The sequence below is a fragment of the Zootoca vivipara genome, chromosome 2, assembly GCF_965207765.1.
Source record: "Zootoca vivipara chromosome 2, rZooViv2.hap1.1, whole genome shotgun sequence".
NCBI lineage: Eukaryota > Metazoa > Chordata > Lepidosauria > Squamata > Lacertidae > Zootoca > Zootoca vivipara.
The window spans coordinates 35,543,297-35,562,610 of NC_142584.1; the positions used below are offsets into that span (position 1 = coordinate 35,543,297).

Here is a 19,314-nt window from a genome sequence, read left to right on the forward strand (position 1 = left end):
GGGGAAAATTGCATTTTTCAGTTCTCCTTTAGCAGTTAAATGACAAGAAGCTGCGATGTGACCTGTCTTTGAAGTTCACTGAACAAAATACTGACTTTCTGCCTAACTTTCTGCACATAGTGGCTTGCAAAGGTGAAATGAGAGATAAACTAGTCCAGGCTGGCCAGGCTTTTGGGATAGAGCACTGAAGAAATCTTGGAATATCTACTATTGTTAAGCTTGCACATGACAAAATAACTGCAAAACAAGCACTCAGTGTGACATCACAGGGAGTCTTTTAATTAAGTACGGCAGTGCTGATCACAGAGGTAAGGCATTGTGTTTATTTACAGTGTGGTTTTTTATATATATATATATATAGTTGACAGCATCACTTTAAATAAGGATAAAAAGCCCTGTGTAGCACCTAAAACTATTCTGTATTCAAGTGCTATTAAAAAGCCTCAATGGAATGACTTCTAACTTTTTGCATATTAAAATTAAGTAAAAGGAAACAAGCATGTGAAGGATTGTTCTATTCTACCAGTGCACTGTGTGAACATTTGTACAATAGAAAATTCATGCTTTAAATAGTGACCTTATAAAAAACTTAACATTTTTTTATACAACATGCAGCAATATTAAAACCAGTTGTTCGTTCTTCCCCTACTTGACTAGTCACCCTAGTGAGGCTGGAGTTCTACACATATTGAGGTCTGCAGAGACAGCTCTCCTGGTCCAGGCTGTTCTTCAGCCAAGAAGACACACGAGGGCACATGGTCCTTTTTGTACTGTCTTGATTTCCAACAACTCCTTCCAGTAACACAAGATTTGGTACACTCATTTGGTAAATAGTTTAGTAATTAGCTTTGGTTTGCAATACTTTTACAGAGTTTCAGGAAATGGCCAGATCCATCCAAAGCGGCCACAAACTGTTTCTTACACATGCCCTTCCACATTGTGCGACCTTTCTGAATTGCAGTGCACAGAGGTTTGCAGAAGAAACAAAAACATGGATGAATTGGCCAATACTGCAAAGTACCCAGCTAGCTAAGAAGAACAAGCTCCTCCTCTGTGGACGTGGATTCACAGCTGTTCTCTGGAAGACCTTGCATTGGATTTTCACCTTGCTCCCTGCACTACAGGTGAGACTGGGCAGGAAATCCAGAAAAAAGCAATGGTTAAGGCACAAAGATATTGTGGACTTGAGCATCCTGTGCGGTTAATTCTGTGTCACAATACTGTAAATAGGAGCTTCTTTTCACAAGCCTTAGGCAATTAAAAGGTTGAATATGATGTCAATGAGACTGCTGCTTGTGTAGCGTAGATCACAGACAGGTGTGTTGAAGGAAGGCATGTCTTGAAAGAGGTGCAGCACCATGTGAAGGAGGCAGTAGAGGTTTATTTTGTAAGGTGATTCTTGACCACTGGTATTGTGTGCATTGCAAGGTATCTGGTTCAGTTGACGGCTATTGTCTTGCTGTTTTGAGGCGCCATTCTGCTGTAGTAGAATGTGCTTTGTGATGCTGCACGCTTCTATGCTAGGTGTTTATGGCTGAATGCTTTGTTCACACTTTTTGTAGGACATCAGCATGATGTCATCAAATTATTATCCTGTTTTTCCTTCTATCTCTTCAGACCATTTTAAAAAGAGAACAACAGTATGATCCCCATAGCTGTAGATCACTGTAGTACTATTCTGTCCTTTTTGTGTGGATTTTATGTACACTCTGATATACTGGGCAGATGAACCTGTTGCTAGTCATCTCCTTCAGCACACCATCCCTATTAGTTTTTTCCATTTGCACAATTTTGTAAGTATGGCTTTTAAAAGCATATTTTTTATTTGTGCTAGAACACTATTTATTAGAATTGAAATAATCACACAATTGTACTTACATGAAAAACAATTTAACTCAAATTTTAAGAATTGAAATTGCCTTAAAAATTGTTGGTTTTCTTACCATTCTCTTAATTTAAAAAGTGCTGTCTTTTTTTTAAAAAAAGCCATAAAAGTAAACTATATAATAGAACTTTAAAAAAGTGGTTTGTTGTAAATTAAAGAATTTGGCTCGTTCAGAATGGTCCCTTTCCCACTTTCATGCCTATGTCATGTCTAGTGGTGCAGATTACACATAAAACAAGTACTATATCCTCCCCAACTCCCAACTATCTGCTTCTTAGGCCCAACCACTCTGCATTTGGTCTACTGGCAAAAGTAAAACTGAGGGGAATGTAAAGGGTTTTGAACTTGCTAGAATGAAAGAGAAGGCAAGAAGACAAATGGTAAGCTCACTGGGCATTAAGGAAATTACCAATAATCATTTATAGGTAAATTATAACATTCAATTGTTACTGTGGACATTCAGCAGTGTAGTGGGGATCTGTTGCTTAAGTGGATCTGAGTACAGTTTGGAATTGTGGCTGAGGGCTGGGCCCTCACTTTGTGGTATAAAGGGAGAACTACGGTTAAAACGAATAAAGGGTAGATATCTCTCAACATAGTGCTTTGCTCATAACCCAGACTTTGTTTTTATATGTAGCTGTGGAGTCATCACCTGGGTGAAGCCTACCCACATGTGAACAAAGTTACCCTACCAGGCTGGCAGCATTTGCATCTTTTTTAAACGAGGGAACATATTTGAGTGATATATTGCAATATTCTGGTCTGCCCTCAATAAAGCAATGGTTAGGAACATAATGAGTATCTGGTGCTTGGTATGAAGCCTATGGGCTGGGAAATGGTTGCTGTGTAGCTGGGCCTGCTGTGGTCCTGCCTTGTACCAGCTTGCCTGACCTTGCCCTAGATGAAAACCTGGCAGCCTCCTTTTTGGGGTCTGCCCTGTGCAGTAACAGGTGTGAACATTCTAGCAGCAGCTTGGTGGTCATGTATGATACTGCATACAAATCTGTTGCGACATGCAGAGAAAACCCAGACTGCATTCTGTACTGTCACTGATGGACTTAGATATGGCAATATCTGAATTTAAGGACAGGCAAAGGCCATAGGTTCAGGCTACAAGGGGTAAGTTGCCCAGTTTCTTCCACCGTGGTAGACTTAGTTGTAGCTTTGCAACCTTCACTTGTTGTGCTGAATAAACTTTGTCACTGTTTCAAATTGGCTCTGGGCAACATACTATTCAATATTATCAATTTATTCAAGACTGTTTATTAAACTGAATAAATTATTTGGTATGTGCAAAGAGATTTGAGGAGGAATGTGAGTCCTTCAAAGTGTTTTTGGAATTTGAAACAGAATTAAAATTGGTAATCCTTTCCATTTTTATAAGTTACGATTACTTTTTTGCTTGCTGTAAATTTATTCATGATGATCTGATACACTCACAGATAATATATATAAGAATATGGTTGATTTTAATAGTGTGTGTTGAAATGCTATAGATTTAGCTATATCAAATTATAGATATGTTTATATTTTTTATTTAAGAAATGAGCAAAGTACTTATGAAAGGAGGAATGTACCCTTAAACAGAAAATTGATAGAAGTCACCCCAAACTTCTAGTCAATTAAAAATCCTTCTTTTTTGTACTTGCTTTTTATATTACTCTGTGTTCTTTCCAAGCTGAGTGCCCACCACATAAACAAGTCAGATTGCTTTACTTCTAATTCAAGTGCCTTTAAAATTGGTAAGACAGAGCAGAGAGAGAAGTGTTTAGTAAAAGGATGGCTTGGAGGTTACTGGTCTGACAATGGCTTCTTAGTGAGCTGACTTTTTAAAAAAGTCTTCAGGTATATAATCAGGAGGAAGGGCAGTGGGTGCCATGCAGTGTGTGGAAGCTGTAAGTGAACCAATTTTTCCCCCACAGTAGGTAATAGACAATATAGCAGAACCTGATCTGGATGATAGATATGTTAGGGATGAAATGGATGTGCATACCAAACATAATTCTACTGCAGAATGAGTCTTCCTTGGAAGAGGTCTGGAAGCTACTAAAGTTAGCTGTGCTTGCTGAGGAGGAGACTCCTGCGCCAGAGATTTGCTTTGTGGTGTGTGGGAGATTATCTGGCAATTTCATTTGTAATAGGGGAGGGGAATGTCCTGGGAAAACCGACTCCAGTTTCTTCTCCCTGGCTGTCACCAGAGCTCTCTGATAAAAGTATCTGAGTCTCTTTAATGGAAATCCGTGTGTGTTTAGCTGCATCCCCACACATAAGGCTTATTCTGTTCACCACTGTTGTAAATGCAGGTCCATGGTACTGTTCAAGTTGAGATCACTAACATCTAAGAAATCAATGTTGAAGATGCTGGGCCCAGTGGTAGTGAGGGAACCAAAACCGTTGGCTGAGCTAGGCGGAGTGAGGTCCAGCCATTCCATTGTTTCCCAAGGAGATTCTGTGAAGCTCATGTGCAAACCAGTTCCTTCTCCAGAAGAGGGAGACAGCTGGGTCTCCATGGGCGACAGGGGAGTGGGCAGGATCTCGTGGGGTGTGAGCAGTTCATCGGCAGCTTTGTTGGAAAATCCTTCCATCACCCCTTCAAAGTGTGGTTCTTCACCCACTTTCAGTAGGGTGATTTCACTCGACCTCCCCAGAGGGCTGTGGGAATTTAACAAGATTTCCAGATGACTGTCGTTGCTGCTAGGGCAGTGTTCAAAAGACAGCTGACCTGAGGGGCCTTGCTCAAATGAAGCAGATGTCTTCAGTAGCGAGGAACTGCCGGAGGTCCCTGAAGACACTGTTATCTGAGGCACCTTCTGAAGGCAAGGGCGGTCCTCTTTGGCATTTGCAGGCATTTCTGTTTGCAAACAAAAAAGGCTCATCAAGAGCAGATCTACGACTTTACTATGCTGTGCACCCTGAGCCACCATACAACTTTAAATGTTATAAAACATCTTGCACACCAGTGATTACTGCCTGTCAGGACGACAGACTCCTTCATCTACACTGAGATACCCAAATTTGCTGTTGCTGTTAAAGAAGTGTGTCCTACTATTCTTTTGGTTGGATATAGCTTTATGTGATGCTATGCTTGGCACACCAGGAATCTACTTTGTGGTTCTGTGAGCCTGTAAGGTGTAACTAGGAATGCCTGGGTGAGAGAGCAGAAAGATCACACAAGAGCCAGCAGTGGATTGTGGTCAGGCAACACAGTAGGTGCTCCATCCAAGAAATTATCACTAAGTATGTGTGTGTTGGCAAGGACTTAAGAGGGAAAAGATTAGTGGATGATTACGGGACGTCCTACAGCAACTGGAATCTTAATACAGTGGTACCTCTACCTACATGCCCCTTTTTTTACGTATCCTTCGGGATACACATGTGGCAAACCTGGAAGTATATTTCCGGGTTTCACCCCCCGAGCGCATGTGCAGAACAGGCCCCTCTGGTTGCGGAAACCTTGGGATCTGGAACGGATCCCGTCCACAACCAGAGGGTACCACTGTACTTACTTCACCAAACCTTTATTAGGCATTACAAGTACAGTATAAAACATATACAATGTATTTTCATTGGGATTTCTTCCTGCTAAATAGTGCCATTCAGCACTCTAAGAGATACTATTGACCAAAACTCAGCCACCCTTGCAGTTACTTCCAGGTTAATTTCAGACAGATTCCTATATGCTTCTATCAGATTCTGATTGCTAAGACCACACAATCTATTTAAGCACAAAGTTTTTCACATTATCTGTTTTAAGTACAAGGGCGGCTAAACTGTGGCCCTCCAGATGTTGGGCTTCATCTCCCATCATCTCTGACTGCTGGCTGGGGCTGATGTGAGTTGGAGTCCAATGACAGCCGGAGGGCCACATCTGGTTGCTTAAAATAAGCCCATCAAGAAAATGCACTTTGGGAGCAGCACTTTCTTTCATGGGCTCTGACCATGGCTAGTTCTAGCTCTAGTTTCATACGCTTTGACCTTGAAACTATGAAACTAGAGCTGATGAAGAATAAACCGAAACAGGTCCTTGTCCTGGATTTCTAAAAACTGGATTACTACTGGAATTTGTCTTATTATTCTCAACTTAAAACTTCTAAAAATTATTCCACTACCTGGCCAGAGCTCTTGGATTCTTTTCATTACATTTAGCAGTAGGCATTGGGCTCAAATTATGGGTTACTATGACTAGGGGAAATTCTCTGAAATTTCCATTTTGGGTACCACTCTCCAGGCAATGAAGAGCATTGGCTAGGGGTTAGTTAGTGTAGACACAGCGATCACAGTGCACCCTTTTTGGGCAGCCAGAGACTTTGCTCATACTTCCTTTGATCATAACCAACAGTCTTGCCTTATGGACATCACCTACCTCCAGTTTCAATAAGCACATCCAACAGTTCATCCATTTGCTGGCTTCGGGTCATCTGCTGCAGCAAGAAGAAAAGCAAGGGATGTTAGGAAGTTGGTACTGGAGCCACATACTATACTATAAAAATCAGCTTTGACGGATTGAGAGATGTTTTCAAAAGAAAGCTTGAAGACTCAGACCTATAAGGACGATGGAACACTCAAGTCAGACTAGTCTGAAGCTCCTTCACAGGCACGTTAAATAAACAACGATTCCTTAGTAACTGGTTGAAGCATGTCTCCTACAATACCTGAGCAGCTTTTTGTGCATATAGTAGACTGTTATGTATTACAATGAATACCGTTATAGTTCATAAAGCCTCAGAGAAGCAAGATCAATAGCCCTCCCAAACTGGAATGAAAACTCCCTCCTTCACTCAGATGTTCAACCTGTAACTAATATTACTGTACTTAGAAGAAAATCCCACCACATTCATTGTTACTTACTTCCTAGTAAGTATGCTTATGTTGGCTCCTGTTAACCCACACAAACTTTGTGTGACCCACTGCAATTACCTCTTTAGGGGCCATCCTGCAGTGCTCTTGTGTGTACTTTTTTGAACCAAGTGTTCAGCTGTAGCTTACTACTACTAACTTAGTTCATTCAGAGATCATTCTGTTTCTTCTAAAAATTCAGATGGCCCTTCTAACAGAAGTCACTTGACTCACTTGAGCTTATTATTCAATGTCTGAACAAATAAGAGGTTGAATGAAATTGCATTTGTTTTTAATCCAATTGACTGTATATATCTCTTTCTACAACAATAAATTCAGTTTTCAAGGCTGTCGGTAATCATCTGCTTTCACTCATAGGTCACACAACACACTCAAATCTGCAATTGACTTTGAAGTACATAAGAATCAAAGCAAGCTATCTGCAGCCAAGTAGAGCCTAGCAAGCACCAGACTGTTACCTGTTTCACAGCATCAGCGTAGGGTGGTGGCTGTTTTCCATCTGGGAGGGCAGCATTTGACTTGCAAAAGCCAGGAGACAGAATGGGATACTTCTGACTACCTTGTGCTGGCACCTGTATGGAACCAAAATCAATCACAGGGATCAAGCCAAACTTGGGCCAAGACTGCTATTCAGCAGTTGCCTCCTTAAATTTGCCTCTTGCACATGGGAACAAATCAACCGTCAATGAGGTGATCTCAGTGCAAATCCAGTGGAAGCATGAGACAAAAGTCAAGGCTCTGGAAGCCCATCTCCCTTGCTGTGATAACAGTTTTGCCATTGATAATGACCCTTACAAAGTTCTGCAAAGGAATTTTGAAATAATATTGGATTCCCCCACCCACTAGCAGAAAAACTGTAGCATCCGACAGTAAAGGCTGCCTGGCTTAGGGGATATACTTTCTTTTGAGTGGGTAGGGGGGACTTACCGGGGCCCCAAGGGTGGTGATTAAGCTATATATATATGGAAGAGTTGGTAGTGTCCAATTTATTAATGACTTCTGAAAAAGTTGAACTTATTCTGTTATGTGTATGCCACCATCCTTGAAAAGCCGTTCTGCAACTTGAATGCAAACCAACTGATTGTGTATATTTTAATCACTGGAAGATGGGCAATTAAAAGATACTCCTCCTTTCCTGTTTGGTATCTCATCAACTGAGACGCAATGATAACGACAGTAGGTGAACTGGGCCTGGACACATGGAACACAGCCTGCCAGTTTTGAAACATTGCACTGCCCCCCAGTCTGATTCTGGGCTCAGTTCAAAGTGCCTTTGAAGCTCTGAGCAATTTGGGAACTGGATAGAATGGGAGCTGCTTTAACACCCTTCCCTAACTCTGCACCCTCCCCCCTGATAATAATAACAAGTAGCTTTCTTACCGGAGCTGTGCGAAGATGGCTGCTGGGCTGTGGAGAGCTGCTGCGTCCTTCTCCCTGAGTGCTGGGGGACACAGAGAGAAGGTAATGGCTGTTTGGTGAGGGTGGAAGGCTGATGTGTTGTGGACTCTTTGCTGCCTCTAGTGGAGAATGCTGGGGAGAGCACTGTGGGCTTAGGAATGTGGAGGACAGTATGCTGCTCTGTCCTGACGATTCCATGCAATGGCTATTTACAAGACGGGGCAGCTGAGGTGTCCCACAGTTTCTCAGTGTGTCCGAGTTGCTCGCCTGGCCTTTCAAGGGAGCTTGCTTAGAGGCAAAGGGACAGCTGGACGCTGGGTTTTCTTGCTTGATCGGAAAGCCGAAGAAATGTGGAGAGGGCTGCTTCTCGTCCAACCCGTGGCTCCTTTTGCGCTTCTGCAGCTGCATCCTCAGCTCTTCCACTTGCCTCTGCTCTTGCTGCAGTTTCCAGGTCAGCTCATTGATGACCTTCTGCTTTTCCACCAGCATCTTGTCTTTCTCTGTGTCAACCCTTTCAACGTCGAGCTGGATGCCAGCTCCATTCACGCTTCCCATCAGGCTTTCTTCACACCCACCTTGCACAGGGGAAGGGTGCAAGACAAAATGTGGGGAAGACATTGGTCCTTCATTGAAACTATCTGGCAAGGAGCCATTCACCGATAGGTCTGAGGAAGCTGGGGAGATGGGTGGAGTAGAGCTGGTGCTGCCAAAATGGTAAAAGCCATTGGACAGCAGGCTGGTCGAAGACTGCGACTGGTAGCTGGAGAGAGAGTTGGTTGGTGTCACTGGGAAGGTGACGGTGGTTATCTCATTGAAGCTGGGCAAGGAACCCCCGCTGCACTCTTGGAAGGGCCGCAGGCGTTCCATCAAGGCTGTTTTCGTACCTGATACAGGGAGGCCCCTTATTCGGAGCTGCTGCCTCAGCTCCGACACCTGGAATGAAAGCTGTCGAGTCAGTGGCAAGGTCACTTTTTAGTTCCAACTTTGTCACAAAGTAGCAACCTGCTTACAGTGGGCCCTGACCCAAATCTAAACCAGAGATTATTTGCACAGACAAAGAGTTGGGCTGGGTAAAGTTTGGGCTCCAAAATGGCTGTTATTGGACTGGGTACGTCAGTTTGTCTCTGTGCTGCTTTGCACACCATCACTTGGACATCTGTAATTATTTCTAATGCCTTAGTATTCTCTCAGGTGCTATGCTGTCCAAATTCAAATTATGCAAGGTTATTGTAGTAAGTCTGGAGCGGGACTGAACGTCTGCACCCAGGGCTTATTTTTCAGCTGGAATTCTGTTCCAGCACCTCTCAGGTGGGCTCCATTGTCATTCTAAGAGAACAAGGGAGACGTTCATAGTGAGTTCTGGTACCTCTTTTTCTAAAAAAAAATTAGCACTGCCTACACCTAATGAATTTGTGGCCAGTTTTAACCTGGGCTGCCCTTCTTACATTTTAGATACAGAGTGAGTAGTGCTTCTTGAGAAACTAGGGGGAAAGAGAAGGCATGCTTTCCAGTCAACTCTCATTACTCCTGAGGAGACTCTCCTGTCCCTGCTTAGGAGATGCAGCCCTTTGGGCACAGGCAAGTCCTCCAGGTGAAGACCAGGCAGAACATCAGAGGTTGTTGAACTTCCCATTACTTTGCTTCCTGTGGACGGCTTATATTTTCAGCAACAGCTGCCTGAGGTTGTGCCCCTGGCACGTGCCTTTGTGTATATAATTGTTCACTTAGGGAACTTGGTTTCAATTGATTTGTTAACATGTGCTATTTTTAATGCTTGAGGTTTTTTCTTGTTCCAGGGTTGCCTTTGTGTTAATTTTGTTTTAATTTAGTGTGTTAGTAAAACAATGGTTTGTATTCGTAAACAATGAATATTATTGAAATAGAATTGGCTCTCCCATCTGTTTTTAAACAAGCTACAATGTCTGATTTTATTAGTTCTAAGTCAGCTTTGGCAAATAATAATTTGGTCTCTTCTCTACAGTCCACTGACCTTAGTTGGTCTGTTGATCCTATGGTAGTGTTTGACTGCTTCAATTTATGTGATATTTGATTTGTGATTAATTTGGGATATTGACCAAAGTGCACATGTGTTAACCATGTGTTTGCTGGAGGAAGACACTGCCTCCACATGTAGTTTCATATACCACACAGAAGGCTTTACACTTTTCAACTTTTGCATTCAATACTCACTTTTAAATCATCCAGGTTGGATGGGAGAGGACCTGGCTTCAGAGACGAAATGCAGGATTGCCCCGAAAAACTTCCCTTCCCAGGGGAAAGAGGGCTGTTGGCAACTGTTGATGGGGAAGAGTTTGAGGTTTTTGCCATTTGCTCATTGGGTTGCCTGTAACAAATAAAAGTGAATGAATGAATGAATTTATTAATACGGTCGCAGACCAGCATCAACAAATAAAAGTGCAGAACTTTCCCCCCCTTTTGTCTTTCTTCTTCTTTTTAAATATCAGTATTCTTACTTACTTCACCAAACCTTTATTAGGCATCACAAGTACAGGCCATCATAAAACATCCATATATAAAATTTTAAAATACATACAAATAGCAGCCATGTAAAATATATAATTACAGGATTTTCATTGGGATTTCTTCCTGCTAAATAGTGCCAGTCATCGCTCTAAGAGCAGACTCGAAGGTTGGCAACAGAAATGGCAACACAGCCAGTATTTTATAGTGCTAACCCTCATCCAATATTCCATCATGTCTCATACTTGATTGAACTTAAAAGCCCCAGGATACATCTCAAGAAACTCGAGTGTATCTTATCTAAATCACTATTATATGTTTGTATCCATATTGCGATACTTTAGCTTGAAAAATCTGACTAGCAGCTGGTATAACCTTTATACAGCTGGTGCTGACCTTTAAAGCCCTAAACGGCCTTAGTTCTGTATACCTGAAGGAGCTTCTCCACCCCCATCGTTCAGCCTGAACACTGAGATGCAGCGCTGAGGGCCTTCTGGTGGTTCCCTCATTGTGAGAAGTGAGGTTACAGGGAACCCAACAGAGGGCCTTCTCAGCAGTGGCGGCCGCCCTGTGGAACGCCCTCCCATCAGATGTCAAGGAAATAAACAACTATCCTATTTTTAAAAGACATCTGAAGGCAGCCCTGTTTAGGGAAGTTTTTAATATTTAATGCTGTATTGTTTTTAATACTCGATTGGGAGCCGCCCAGAGTGGGCAGGGTATAAATAATAAATTATTATTCTTAATTGGTTACCTTTCTGAAAATAAAAGCGAGCTACTGCTGAGGAGTTACACTTTGCCTGTTTTATAGCACTTGTGCAATGGGTTGACCAACCTGAGTTGCTCTGGAATAAAATTTACTGCATCACCACTGTTGTCCTGAAGGGTACAGAGGCTCTCTCCCTTAAGCACACACTTTAATTTCCTATTTACGTTAGCAGAACTGAAAAGTGACTAAGGGGCTGGAATGTGCCCCAAATTGATTGCAGCAAGGAATCGCAAAAAGCTGGGTAAGGTGGAAAGGTCACTCTAGGAAACCAACTCACTTCAGCTGCATGGAATGGGGCCCAGGATAGTTGAAGTGTTGCTGGTGCCGGTGCTGCTGCTGCTGGCTGAGGATCTGGAGCTGCAGGAAGAGCTGCTGCTGCTGCAGGAGCCTTGCATAGGCCGAGTCCATGGGCGGAGGGGACTTCTCCGCCTTCTGGTCTGGGGGAATGTACTGGTGGTACTTAAGCTTCTTCACTTTGGGCTTCATCTCCTTGGGCTTTTTGTGGCGATTCTTGCTATCGCTCGATGGTTTGGACTAAATGGGGCACAAATAAAAATTTCAATAAGGTTAGCTGCAACATGGAGTAACTGAAGTTAATTAGAAAGTTTAGCGAGCTCCCGTGCCCAGGGCCTGCCAGCCTGCAAGTCAGTGGAGATAGTATCAAGACTGTGTGAGGTCATAATAGATGGCACTTCTCACTAGGGTTGTCAAAGGAATCCACTGAAAACAGAGTATCAAGCAAATTTCCTTTAATCTGCCCATTTTACCCCCACTGGCAGAGACACTCGCTGCGGGAACTATTTACCTTAATTATCTACAATGAACTTCAAAAACACACACCACATAAACATGTTATATGTAAATAGATATGCAAATTGCTTTGCTATAGATATTACTTACATCATCATGTATACAGGTGCCTCTTTGCTTTCCTTGTTTCTAAAGTGTTGTTTGCACCCTAAGGCAGCCTATATGCACTAACACTGCAATCCCAACAATGTCTACTCAGAAGTAAATCCCACTGACTTCCAAGTAGGGTTACAATTTCAGACTTAATCTGTATCCTCTTGTGTATGTTAAAAGCCAGTGGCATGCCTTGCTCCTCGATTCTTTTCACATGGAAAACCACACTTCCTGGGGTTACCTTGACTTTTAACTAAACTGTTCCTCCCTGATGCCTGAGCAAGAGAGGATGATCATGTAGCTCAGCTGGTTAGAGCATGGTGCTGATAATGCCAAGGTTGCTGCCTATTCCTGCATTGTAGGGGGTTGGACTAGACCAGGCATCCCCAAACTTCGGCCCTCCAGATGTTTTGGACTACAATTCCCATCATCCCTGACCACTGGTCCTGTTAGCTAGGGATCATGGGAGTTGTAGGGCAAAACATCTGGAGGGCCGCAGTTTGGGGATGCCTGGACTAGATGATCCTCAGGGCCCCTTCCAACTCTGATTCTATGAACTGTGAAATCAAGGTAGTGAGAAGTAGATGACTAGTTTTTTTGCTGCAAAATACTAACATAGTTCCCCTCGCCCCCTGGAAAACACAAGGAATGTAACTCATTTGTAAGTTATCTGTTGGTGGCTGAGATATATGTGTCTAATGTGTGCTACATAAAAAAAAATGTTAGAAATTACAAGTATTTCCACATCAGCAGGCAATGAAACAGCACACAAACTTTTGCAAAATAAACCAGTTGCATAGGAATGGAAAACATCAGAAGAAAGTGCAAATGAATATTGCAATTGAGACGTGTTTGCACATCCCTTCTTCCCATTTGACCTTCTGTAGTTGAGTACAAGGACCAAAATATACAGGCATCACATCATTTGTAAAGGGCATGTTTATATATTTATTAGCCACACATTCCTTTTAAAACAGTCTGAAGCAGCAATCTGGTCCTTACCCAGATGACACTTCCAAGTATTTTTTAAATGATATGTATCTAATAATATACTAATGCATGTTTTACAATCCTCACAGTACTGGTGTATTTTGTACTTGGATACCCTGACCCAAATATAAAATCTCAACCTGTAAAGCAGCCTTACGATAGACCTGCTGCCCCCAACATCATGGGGCAGCCCCCAGGCAGCCCCCCGGTGACCATTTTTAAACGTGTGTTTGGAATTACAAATCCTTATCCATAGCTAGCATGACTAGTGCTCAAGGGTGATTGGAGCTGTAGTCTGTAACATTGGCAGGACACCATCACCATGTTGCTTTAGGGCTTTTAAATGTTTCTTTCATTTTTAACTTGGGCAGCATCCAGCTGCCCCCCTTTCCCCCAGAATGCCTCTGGGTCCACCTCCATAGGAAAGGAGTAAAGAAGGAAAGGAAGTGCTTTGCCTTCCAAGAAAAGGAACGGAGGGCCCACTTGTTGCCCTAGAGCAGGCACCCCCAAACTTCGGCCCTCCAAATGTTTTGGACTACAATTCCCATCTTCCCTGACCACTGGTCCTGTTAGCTAGGGATCATGGGAGTTGTAGGACAAAACATCTGGAGGGCCATAGTTTGGGGGTGCCTGCCCTAGAGGGACAAAGGAGTATTTTGTCTGTTTTGGAGGGCAGAGTTTCCCTAGATGTTTTGGGAAGAGATATGTGTGCAAGTGGTTTCTCTGTTATTTAGTGGTTTACATGGAATATTAAATATACATTAAAATTATTAATAAAAGTTAAACAAGCTTTTTAAAAAATCAAAATATAAATGAAAATTAGTAGTTCAAAATATACCTTTGTTTGGTTTGGAGTACGCATGGATGTTATTTCTGTTTTCTGGGGCAGTATTTCTGAGTATTGCCATTTTTCCTCTCTGAAATGGGTATTTTGTAGTGCCCATGACAGCTTCATAGAATTCCAGAAGTGCTCACAAACCCCAAAAGTTTAGTGGCCCCTGAGAGAGATGAATGAGCCATCTAACACAAGGTCCTGTTGGCGCTGTTGTTGGAAACAGCTTGGCTTCAACAGATCATTGAAGTCTCAGCTTGCTCCTTTTGCAGGTACTTTCACCCCAGAATTCGAATGGACCCAGTTTTGTGACACAAGGAGGTACAGCCTGGGTAGTCCCTAGTGACTCCCATCTCCAAGTAAAGCCAACACTTGTAGATTCAGCAACTCACCTTCCCTGGCACCTAAAACCAGTCCCCCCCCCCATACTGCAGATGAGCGCTAGCTGTTGTCTAGCCAATAGGCCATGCTAACAATTCTTCCTACGTAGTTAGAAGTTAAGCTCATACCTTTGCAGATGTGGTAACAGTGCCAGGAGGTGTTTGTTGCCCATTCTGTTGTTTAGGACTTTCTGGCTGGCCGTTCCTCAGAGATGTCACATCAGCCGTATCATTTTCAGAGCCACGGGAATGATCCTGGAATCAAAATATATCCATGGAAATTAATACACATCAATATGCACACTTTCAAGAAGCCTATCCACATGTAGGCAGCTTACAGACAATTATAGAATTGGTCCATGCTACTCTAGCTCAGGACTAATTTATCTTGACTTTGTTGGAGCCTCAACTAGGACTGGTCTACATGTTATCACTTTTTTCATCTGGCATCTCTCCATGTTCCGTATTTAGAGCAGCATAACATGGAAGTTTCCTTGCCAGCATCAGATGCTCCTGGAAACTATGTGTACCAGCCTTCAACAACCTAGCGACCACCTGATGTTACTGGACTACAACTCAAATCATCCAATGGGGATTGTAGTTCAAAGCAAGCTGGAGTGTATTAGGCTGGGCAAGGCTGCTCTATGCAATTAAGAGGATCTACGGTAGATGTTAAAGCAATAGCATGGGATTGCTGTCAGAAGACGGTCTTCCATAGGGATAAGGTTCCATATAAAATGGGCTTAACACTGAAGTAGGTAAAAGAAATGGATGACAAGCTGTGAGAGCAATGAACTACACTCCCGAAATCACTTGCTCTTAAAATGGCTAGCTAGCTAAATCCAATCCACCAACTGATAAATGCACAGTTCTTCTGTAACAGGCATTCTATAAAGAAATGTTTTTTTTTAAAAAAAATCAACAAAATCTACCTTGAAGGCCCCCAATTTCTCAGTCTCCATCATAATCAATCAGCCTGTTTTGTTGGTGACGGGACTCCCTGCCATGGCATTTCTACACAGCTGAGACCAATCGCATTTATCAGGCTAGTGTTATTAGGGAAACCAAATGGACGATCGTTGGGCTCTGTGCCATAAGTGCTTGGAAAATGGAGGTGCCCCATGCCAAGTACACTGTGTAACAAAACTGCCGGAATAGAGGAGGGCACTCCAAGCCAAGAATATGTCGTGTTCAGGTTAACAGTGGCTCAGGATCCTTTGCAGGACACCCCCATGTTTTATGTAACCACCAGAGGCTGACCTTACAGCTGGCTTCCTCCATAGGCTACAGTGCCCTCAGAGAGATCTTGGCATGCATTGCATCTTTTTACCCACAACGGGTTCTTATTCCAGCCCCGAGGAGAGGAATATTCTTCCTCTGGCATCAGACATTTTTTCCCTAATAGAAGCACTTGTACTCATTGTCCAGTACTAGATGCTGACGGGGGTGAAGACAAATGTAAAAAGTTTATAGCAGAGGGACTGATTTGGAAGCACACTCGCTGTGCTGAATCCAAGCGCATGTTTTCTGACCTGGATTGAGCTTGTGGGAGGTGGGTGTGGTTTGGTTCTGCAGATTTGATCCAAAGTATCAGGACGTCTCATCTGTCCACAGTAAGAAATACCGTTTTACCTGAGTTGTCCCTGACATTGTGGGTAATGTTGCTTCTGAAATTTTGATTCCGGCTGCTGATTCTGTGGAGCCCTGGGAATCCTCGCTTCTTCCCTGCTCTGGGGACAGCCCATCATTACTACTATCTTCTTCAAAAGCAAAAGCATCTGAGGATTTCGAGAAGTTTGCTTGGGTACCTGAGGCAGGAAGGAAGAAAAGGACTCAGTGATAGATGATTCTGAATGGCAGTAAGTTTTTAACAAATGTACATGTAGCAAAGCAGACAAGTGATCTTAACACATTAAAGTATTCACAGGTGTACACTTGTTCCTGTCAGGTAGGTAAAGCTGTGATTTATTTGTGCTCAAAAGCATGTACCCAAGCAGCAAATCCAGTATGGTTGACAAACATTCAACTGAGAACTATTACAGAAAACCACTAATGAAGCAGTGGTCCATCAGCATGAAAATGGGTGTGCTAATAAAATTCTGAATTCAGCAATTGACATAAATTACAGAAGAATGCATAGCATTGACCACAAAATTTATGTCATGCCCCATCATAACATGGGCAGAAATAAAACCGTGCCAAGTACAAAAGTCATTCCTTTGGGCTGCAGGCGCAGGGGGAGATACGGGCAGCAGAGCCATTCCACTGGCTCTGTTGAAGGTCAATCTCCTTCAGGCCTTTCTCCGTCATCCCACCAGAGTGCATCAGATGGAGAGATGGGAAACATGACTCTATTTAGAGGGACTAGCTCCTTGACTCCTCTCCCTGAACTGTTTCCACACCAGCTGGTCCTTGTGAACATTTTGTAAGTTTAAGAACTGATGCTTCGGCTTGCTTCCCCCCTCTTCACTCCATCCTTTCCGCCTTTTGAGTTCTGTATTCAGAAGCCTGAGGGTTCCCATGTTTCTTAATTGCTCTATAAGCTGCTCTGGAATCATTTTCAGCTGCAGAACGGGATTACAAACACTTTAAATAAATAATTCTCAAACATTGGTTACTGGAACTATCTGATTTCCCATGAGGCTCTGATTCTCCCGTGGAACACACATTTTCAGGATTATTATTTTATTGGTGGTGGTTGTTGTTTTTTTTAAAAAATGAGGATCTTCTTTCTTTTCAACTGTTTTTGAAGATGTTCATGATTCTGTTTGCGGCACTATATTTTATTACATGTGACACACCTTGCACCCATTAGTCTTCAGACCCTCCCCCTGCAAGAATCCAGAACCTTCAAAGATAGAATCGTTAGAAGGCTCTTGTTTTTATTCCAAAAGTCCACAACTCTGCAGAATGCAATCAGTATCCCATTTCAGATTGCATCGTCTCTATTTTAGTTCAGATTATTCGTTTAAAAATGCACATTTGTTTTTAAATGCACATTTCAAAGTGGGTGTGGCTAAAGTGTAAAAATGGGCAAGGTCATTTTATTTTAAAAAAATATAGGGCACATTTTGAGAGTCTTGGAGGTTGGAGCCACAAAAAACCTTTTGACATTCTGGAGTCACAGCTGGGAACTTGTGGGAGTGGACAATAAACAAACTTTTTTTAAAAAAATAAATAAATTTGGGAAGTCTTGCAAGAGCATTAAAAACTTTTTGCCACCACAATAAAGTGGTCCCTATAAAAATTTTTTAAAAAGATGAGGCACAATAATTGTTTTGGCATTATGGTATTACAATAGGGAAATAGGAGCAGCCATTTTTAATAAAAGACAATGGGGGGGTGTCTTGGAGGCCCACAAAAAATATTGGGGGTCATATGCCACTTGTGCACCAATATTCCAAGAAACTCATCAAGAATGTGCCCCCAAACAATTCACCAAATTGATAGCTTGCATGGTTTTTTCATCCTGCAACCTCCTTTGAGAAATGCAGCAAAGATGTGACCCATTTTGCTTCTCCACGAACCAATGTGGCTTATGCCAGATGATGCTTCTCTGCCACTCAGCATACTCAATGGGTTCTGGAAAGTGTTCCTGTGCAATATCCCGCAAACTAGCAGGCAAAAGCGCTTGACCCTTGGCTTTTGCTGATAAGTAAAGTGCTGGGAAAGACAGGCTCTATCACAAAAGCCCCTGCAAGGCTGGAAGACAGAGAGTAGGCAGTGGAAGGAAGGAAGATTCCTGCTACACGCTGTAATCTTTCCAGGGACATGTCTGGCTTTGATCAAGTTTCTTCCTACTCTGCTAGTGAAGAGGGATTTGAGGGGGTACAGGGCAGGAATGAAGGAACCATTCTAGGATACTAGAATCCTGCTAGCTCTTCAACATGGACCTGTACTTCTTTATGGGAATTATTCCAAAGGCACTCCCATGGAGAAAACATCAAGAACCCTCCATCACATTGTAAGGGACCCTCTCCACAGTGAGTCTTTTGTGTAGCCTACGGTGCATGGATGTTGCTATAGCACCAGAGGTGCCTTTCCTGGTATTACCTTTGATGGCTTCTTTCACAGCTGAGTCAACAGGAATGATATTCTTCTCCACCAGCTCCAGAGGACCTGGCCTAAGAGCAATTTTCTCATTTAGATTGTCTGCAAGACGGGCTCTTTTCAGTTTCATCTGAGTAGCCTGAACGGACCCTTCTGTGGCTGAATCTGTAAAGCCAAATGGTAAAAATATAACTTATTCCACAAGCCTGTGCCACAACTCCTTTCCTTTTATCACTTCTAAGAAAGACAGGATAAATTCTATGTCAGGACAAGTTTACATAAAAAAGAAACATGTCAGTTCTTTTCCAATAATTGGAACCTGAGTGTAGCTGTAACACGAAGCGTCTCGCTTGAACCATAAAACAACTGGCTTGCCGATCAGAAGATTAGTGGTTCGAATCCCCGCGACGGGGTGAGCTCCCGTTGCTCGGTCCCAGCTCCTGCTAACCTAGCTATTCAAAAGCACGCCAGTGCAAGTAGATAAATAGGCACCGCTCCGGCGGGAAGGTAAACTGTGTTTCCGTGTGCTGCTCTGGTTTCAGTGTTTTGTTGCACCAGAAGCGGCTTAGTCATGCTGGCCACATGACCTGGAAAAACTCTGCGGACAAATGGCAGCTCCCTTGGCCTGTAAAGCAAGATGAGCGCTGCAACCTCAGAGTCGTTTGTGACTGGACTTAACTGTCAGGCGTCCTTTACCTTTACCTTTAACCACAACTAGCCACAGAGTGCAATGATGACAGGTGTGCTTGTAGATAAGCTTCTCTCACTG

General features: G+C 42.8%; 1 protein-coding gene and 1 non-coding gene across 6 annotated transcripts in view; one reads left to right on the plus strand and one right to left on the minus strand.

Moving 5' to 3' along the window:
- Window positions 1-258: 258 nt before the first annotated feature.
- Window positions 259-19,314, minus strand: part of MYOCD (myocardin) — a 218,553-nt gene continuing 199,497 nt past the window's right edge. For all 5 annotated transcript variants that reach the window (XM_088661634.1, XM_035104622.3, XM_035104624.3 and 2 more), the window contains 9 exons: window positions 18,549-18,710; window positions 16,128-16,303; window positions 14,625-14,750; window positions 11,668-11,924; window positions 10,331-10,484; window positions 8,123-9,073; window positions 7,201-7,314; window positions 6,249-6,306; window positions 259-4,736 (listed from right to left, as the gene is read on the minus strand). In XM_088661634.1, coding sequence (XP_088517760.1) covers window positions 4,168-4,736; window positions 6,249-6,306; window positions 7,201-7,314; window positions 8,123-9,073; window positions 10,331-10,484; window positions 11,668-11,924; window positions 14,625-14,750; window positions 16,128-16,303; window positions 18,549-18,710 — 2,567 coding nt within the window. In that variant the 3' untranslated portion in view covers window positions 259-4,167. The remainder of the gene's footprint in view (window positions 4,737-6,248; window positions 6,307-7,200; window positions 7,315-8,122; window positions 9,074-10,330; window positions 10,485-11,667; window positions 11,925-14,624; window positions 14,751-16,127; window positions 16,304-18,548; window positions 18,711-19,314) is intronic.
- On the plus strand, window positions 2,709-2,888 carry LOC118081644 (small Cajal body-specific RNA 16). Its single transcript, XR_004692111.1, has one exon.